This window comes from Heterocephalus glaber, unplaced genomic scaffold, assembly GCF_053883595.1.
Source record: "Heterocephalus glaber isolate CG9 unplaced genomic scaffold, H.glaber_assembly_v1.0 deba00001504, whole genome shotgun sequence".
NCBI lineage: Eukaryota > Metazoa > Chordata > Mammalia > Rodentia > Bathyergidae > Heterocephalus > Heterocephalus glaber.
In genome coordinates, this window is record NW_028258324.1 from 60,463,185 (window position 1) to 60,469,507 (window position 6,323).

Genomic DNA, 6,323 nt, shown 5'->3' on the forward strand with positions numbered 1-6,323 from the left:
TTTCCTTCTTCAGACTCTTTCCAACATTGACCAGAAAGTTTCTCTTTTAGTATTAAATCACAAAATCATAATTACCTTCATGCTAACCACTGAATAAGTTAACTCTAATCACTACCTTATTTCCCTCACTACTGTATTAACGAGAACCACCAGCAGCAGCAAAACCATAAAAATGTAATGGATTATTTCATAGCACATTTCATAATGGGATATACTTCATAAGGTCGCTCATTAGTTCAAGATACAGGTCTCCATACTTTGCCCTCACTTCCTAGCAAGCACCCTATGTCCAATGAATGTTCTTGCACTGATGATGAGGCTTCCTCAGATTATCACCTTTCTAAGAGCTGCCCCCAATTCTCCATCCTTCAATACCTTACTCAAATGCTTTATTTTTTTTGGTATCGGAGATTGAACTCAAGACCTTGCACTTGTGAGGCAGGCAGTGGCACCACTGAGCTAAATACCCAGTCAGTAAATGCTTTCTTCCTTCAGAAAACTCTAATAACTTAATTTTTTCCTCTATTTTTTCATGTTACATCATATGTGTTATAACTACTTTCCATAAAAAATACTAATATAGAATTACTAGCATACAATAGATGTTTAACAAATGTCTACTGAACACATGTATTTCTTGATAAACAAAAACTAATATTCTATAGCAATTTTTAAAATAAGCCTCTATTAAATGAATTTTATTTCTTAAAATTAGCTTTTATTAAAATTGTGAAGGCTAAAGCACTGTCTGATTTATATTCTACTTGGCAAACCACCATTATTCAAATATTTTTTTTCAAATTAAAAAAGTAATTCAGATACTGAGTTCTAGGGTTCCTAACAACTTCATTCCAAATCACAATACTATAAAAATGGAAAAGGTCCCTGTACTGGCTTAAAAAAAAAAAGGTTGTTAATCTAATAACTGACCCTATATTTTAAATAAAATACAATTTATTGTAGAGTTTCTTACAACATTTGTTCTTTTTTATCTTTAAAAACCATTAAAATTTGCTTTGTGTCAAAATAAGGTATGTTTTCTATTTTGGTTTCCTAAAAGAAGCTAAAGAAGCCCTAAATATTTTATATAATGTTATCCCCCCCACTCCTACTCTGTTTCATCCTATTATTTTATGAGGAAACTGCCACTGTAAGTAATCTACACATGAAGAAATTTCAAAGGAGATCTTAATAATTCTTGAATTACAATTGTATCAGAATATATCGTGTCAAAAAACTATCAAGAACTTAAATAAAATGTTCATATGCTTTTGACCCAGTGAATTGACTCGTGGAAGTCATTCAGGAGGAAAGAGCCCGAACACTTTTTTCACCCAAAGACTCTTCACTACATCTTTCTTTACCAAATAAAAATGGAAATTTACTTGAATAAAAATGGAAATCAAAGATATCTATGACCAGACGCACTCACCAAATAATGGTACAAATATACTATGTAATATTATATATTAAAATTAAAATTTAAGTTTTAAAAACGTGATGTAAAATATTACCTCAGAAATATATAAACACATACATGAAAATGTGTATAACAACTTTATAATAGGGAAAAACTTCATGTTTTAAAAAAGAAATAAAGTGTGATTTAGAAAAAGATAAAAGAATTGAGATAATTTCTTTTACTAGGAATGCGAATCCTTTGTCTATTCAGTTTGCAGAAATAAATCAGACAGCCAAAAAAATCAAAGAGGGGAAGGATCATTTGCTGTACCTAATAGCACCAGAGACTTTTTAATACCTGTTTCAGAGAATGATGCTGTTAATATCTAACAAAAGAAAATAAAGTAGTGCCAGGGATTTAGCTCAGTGGTTTTGCTGCCTGCTGCACAAGTGCAAGGACCTGAGTTCAATCCCCGGTACCAAAAAAGAAAAGAAAGTGAAAAAGATAAGAGTAAGAGAATGGCCTACAAAAATGTCCAGGTTTTCAGCTTCTTCTCAATTAGACCAGTTAATTATGACAACACGCTAAGATGCTACTTTTCTTGATCTTACCAGAATGTGTCAACAAAGATTTATATACAATTATACAAAGATTGCTACTCAACTAAGGTGATGATAAAATGCCAGCAATTATAAAATATACTGTATATCAACTTCAAAAAAGGTAAAATGTGAAAAAGGTTTGGCTTATAATTGATGATAAAGAATATTTTAATTTTAATAACATAATTCTTTGTCAAATATGACTATAAGCCTCTGTCAAATCTTTATAAAAGGCTGTGGAAGACATAACTTTTTATCATTTATCTTGTATGTAATAAATAACAAAAAAGCTACTGTACACAAGGAAAAAATATTTTAGAGGAGAGATCAAAAGAATTAGTAAAAGTGGTTTTTCCTTCTCTTACGGCAAGGATGTTGGGGTGACAAATGAGTCAGGTTACAGTAACAACTGAGAATCTAAGAGAATAATAAGCTTTCTCTTTCAAATGCTGAAAATACTTGTCTTACTCCAGGCAGAGGACTACATATAAAATTTACTTTAAAATACAGAGTAGCAGTGGCAGTGGTGCAGTATCTCTCACTATGGTTGTAGATCAGAAACACATGGAGAGCTTATAAAACTCCCAAAAGCCAGTCTGGCCCCAGAGCAATTAAATCAGAATGCCTGGCATCAGTAATTTTTAAAGCTCCTTAGGCGAAGAATCCATATTCAGCCATGGTCAAGAACCATTTCTATGGGTAGTATTGTTCTACTTAGAAATTCACACTCCAAAACTGACTGGCTAGGATTTGAAAAGATCATACTTGGAGATGGCTGCTACTAAGATTTCTGTTTCAATCTTTGATTATTAATCTTTATATTATTAATCAATGCTAAAGATTTTGATCATCAAATGAAGTGGATATTCACTGATAAAATTAGTGGTTCATTAAATACCAAAGTGGAGTTGTACTTGTGAAATTCACTGCATTCCAGTTATATAGACTAGCTAAATTAACGTAGGCATATTCTACTCTTGCACTGGGGAAAGAGTAGACTCTGAAGAGACATTTATCCTTCTTTTTTTTTTTTTTTGTACCGAGGATCGAACTGAGGTCCTTGTGCTTGTGAGGCAGGCGGTGGGAGACATATATCCTTAAGTGGTACCTCAGGTTTAATCCCTAAGTTATCTGGAGATCCTGAGACAATATCTTGTCTCTAGAATATTGTTTTATCTAGCCAGGATGACCATTTTATGTAACAACAGAGAACTGAGGCTTCATCAGATTTAAGGAACAGGGTATAATAAATATTTATGCTTGCTGGCTCACTGCTTTAATGCTTGCTTATGGCTCACTGTTTTATTTTTTTAACCTTTGGAACTTTATTTTTTTATTTTTATATTGGTACATTTTAGGTATACAATATAATGACATTGGTCACTGGAAATTTGCACCTTTACATAATCTCTCTTGGTTCTTATTTTTTCCCCATTCCCCTGCCCTCCCTTCGACTCCTCCATCCCTCCCTATTTACAAAGACTTTTTTTCCATTTTTTTATATTAATTCCACTCTCTTCTTTCCTTTCCCCTAATGGATGGCTCACTGTTTTAATGTTTGCTTAATGCTTGCTTATGCTTATTTATGTACCAAATTAACAACCAAGATATCTACAAAAAAGACCAAGATTTGGTCATGTACAAACTGGTTTTGGGTAATTTCTAATTATCAGAATGACCAGAACTTTAAAACATCACAAACAAAAGAATTACACATATCCTGGGAGAGTTTTTGGACTAAAGAAGTAGATTAATTCAATCAAAGGAAAACAGGCATACACTGACAAGGATAGCTTATAAAACATAACAGAAGAGGATGCTTGGACTTCAAGTGTTCTAAGGTTCTTAAGTTGTTCAGAATGAAGGTAAAAGATATTTATTGGCTTTAGGCTTCTGAATGTTAAATATGAATATTAAAATTTTCTAGGCTAACCACTTAAGGAATAGTGGCAGAATAAATAACTTCCCAGGGAAAATGAGATGAGAAATACAATACAAATGAAGATATGAAAGGAATTTTTCCTTGTGTTTAAAAATTAAGAAACACACTTCAAAAGAACTCATAGAAGGGCCTGGGATTTAGCTCAGTGGTTCTGGCGCCTGCCGCATAAACACAAGGTCCTGAGTTCGATCTCTGGTACTGGAAAAAAAAAGAACTCACAGAGCAAAAAAAAAGAAAAAGTTAGATAAAACATATATGAAAACTTACGCGATATAGATAAATACAGCTGTTTAAAGAAAAATTTAGAAACTCTAATACTATTTTTAAAAGGCTGATAATACAATCAACAACTGATGTGAGAAACTAGAAAAGACCCAAAAAGAATTAACTCAAAAGAAAGCAGGGGGGAAAAAATAAAGAGAAGGAATGGGGAAAAAAGGAGAACTGTCTCTGCCACTAACAGTCAACTGATTTTTTTTTACTCTGGATATCTCATTTAATTTCTCAAGCAAGGATCAGATTGTGTCTACCAAAACCAATCTTAAATTGATATGCAGGCTGTCTTACAAGTATAATTACTTACATATGTACCTGAGTATTATATAGGTACATAAATGTGTATATATGTGGTGTAAGCATGGTGGCACACAGGGTAGGGACAAGAGAGAAATCATTTTAAAAAGAGATAATAGTTCTATCAAAAGAAAACAACACTGAAATTGTCCATCCTTTGGCAATGATTTTAAAAAGTACAAACAATCTTCGGAGTGAAAAGAGGTCATGTCTATATATGATAATAGGATATTATGAATAATAATTTGAAAATATATATCAAATGGGAAAGAAAAAAAATCTAGCAAAATTATCCATTAACTGAAAACCTGAATGGTACTGTAAGCATTAAGAAATTTAACAAGGGGCTGGGAATTTAGCTCAGTGCCACTGTACTTGCCTGGCAAGGACAAGGTCCTGAGTTCAATCCCCAGTACCACAAAACAAAACAAAACAAAACAAAACAAAAGAGTATCATGTATTCATCCCTCAAAGAGAACTATAAAACTCAGGTAAAGTTTTACTAGTAAGAAATCAAGAGCAAGGACCCAAGTTCGATCCCTGGTACCAAAAAAAAAAAAGATCTTTATGCATACATACAACCAGCAAAGAACTGATTTTCAGAATATATACAGAACTCTTTCTAAATAGGCATATGCCACAACATAGGAAGCCTGAATGACAAACAAATATATCCCACATGATTAGAAAACAAGGAAATAAAGAGTTAAAATCACAATGAGATACCACTTCAAAACCAAAACAAAAATACAAAGTCTTGATGAGAACAGAGATTAATTAAAAACTGTCATATACTGCTTTTGAAAATGGAAATTATACAGCTAGAGAAAAGTAATCTGGCATAATTCATGAAGATGTGCGTGTAATATAGTGTGTTTTTAGCAATACTTTTTTATACTAGTAATAACCTGAAAATAACTCAGTATCAATCAAAAGTGACAAAAATTATTATATAGTTATAAAACAGAAAACTGTAGAATAGTGAAATTAAATAATGCTAGAAACATACTGTTGAACAAAAAAATGCAAGTCAAAGGTTATATAAAGTGAGCCCATTATATAAAGCTCAAAATATGCAAGACAAATAAATACCAATTAGAGATATAAATGTGGCAGAAGGGGCCGGGGATTTAGCTCAGTGGTTCCACCACCTGTCCAGCAAGCGCAAGGACCGGAGTTTGATCCCCGGTACCAAAAAAACAAAAAAAACTTAATGGCAGAGTAGTACTTCATTGTATAAATATGTGGCAGAACTTTACAAGAAAAGATGTTCCTTTTGAAGGGAGAAATGACAGGATCAAGTCAGATATTGGGCTTCAAAGATAATGTTAATATTCTTTTTTACACACGTACTGATATTTAAAATAAGTGTTTAGAACTTACTACTTCACTGTGTGGTATCTGAAATAAAGATTTCTTTTATGGTAACATTATTGCTGAATAAATTCATTTATAAAATATAGCTTTAAAAAAATTTTTTTTGAAATACCATGAAATCCCCTGCAACTATGAAACTAAAATCAACTAAAGGGAAGAGAAGGAGAATTTATATATAAGAATGAATAGGTATCTGAGCATAAGCTATACTGAAAACATACAATTCATAGCAATAACATAAATTTCCTACCTTTATTGGTGAAATATGAGAATGTGAAACAAATCCATGGACATTCTCAATCTCTGACAGGTTCTTCTCTGAGACATGAACCAATTCGGGTCCCATCACCTCATTAGTGATTTGTGGGGAAATGTGCTCTTGAGATGTATCTTCATCCTGATACCGATATTTCTGCAAAGAAAACCA

General features: G+C 32.3%; 1 protein-coding gene across 23 annotated transcripts in view; it reads right to left on the reverse strand.

The window, feature by feature from the left end:
* Positions 1 to 6,323, reverse strand: part of Dlg1 (discs large MAGUK scaffold protein 1) — a 220,945-nt gene that overhangs the window by 137,015 nt on the left and 77,607 nt on the right. For all 23 annotated transcript variants that reach the window (XM_087186996.1, XM_087186994.1, XM_087186992.1 and 20 more), the window contains one exon: positions 6,147 to 6,308. In XM_087186996.1, coding sequence (XP_087043122.1) covers positions 6,147 to 6,308 — 162 coding nt within the window. The remainder of the gene's footprint in view (positions 1 to 6,146; positions 6,309 to 6,323) is intronic.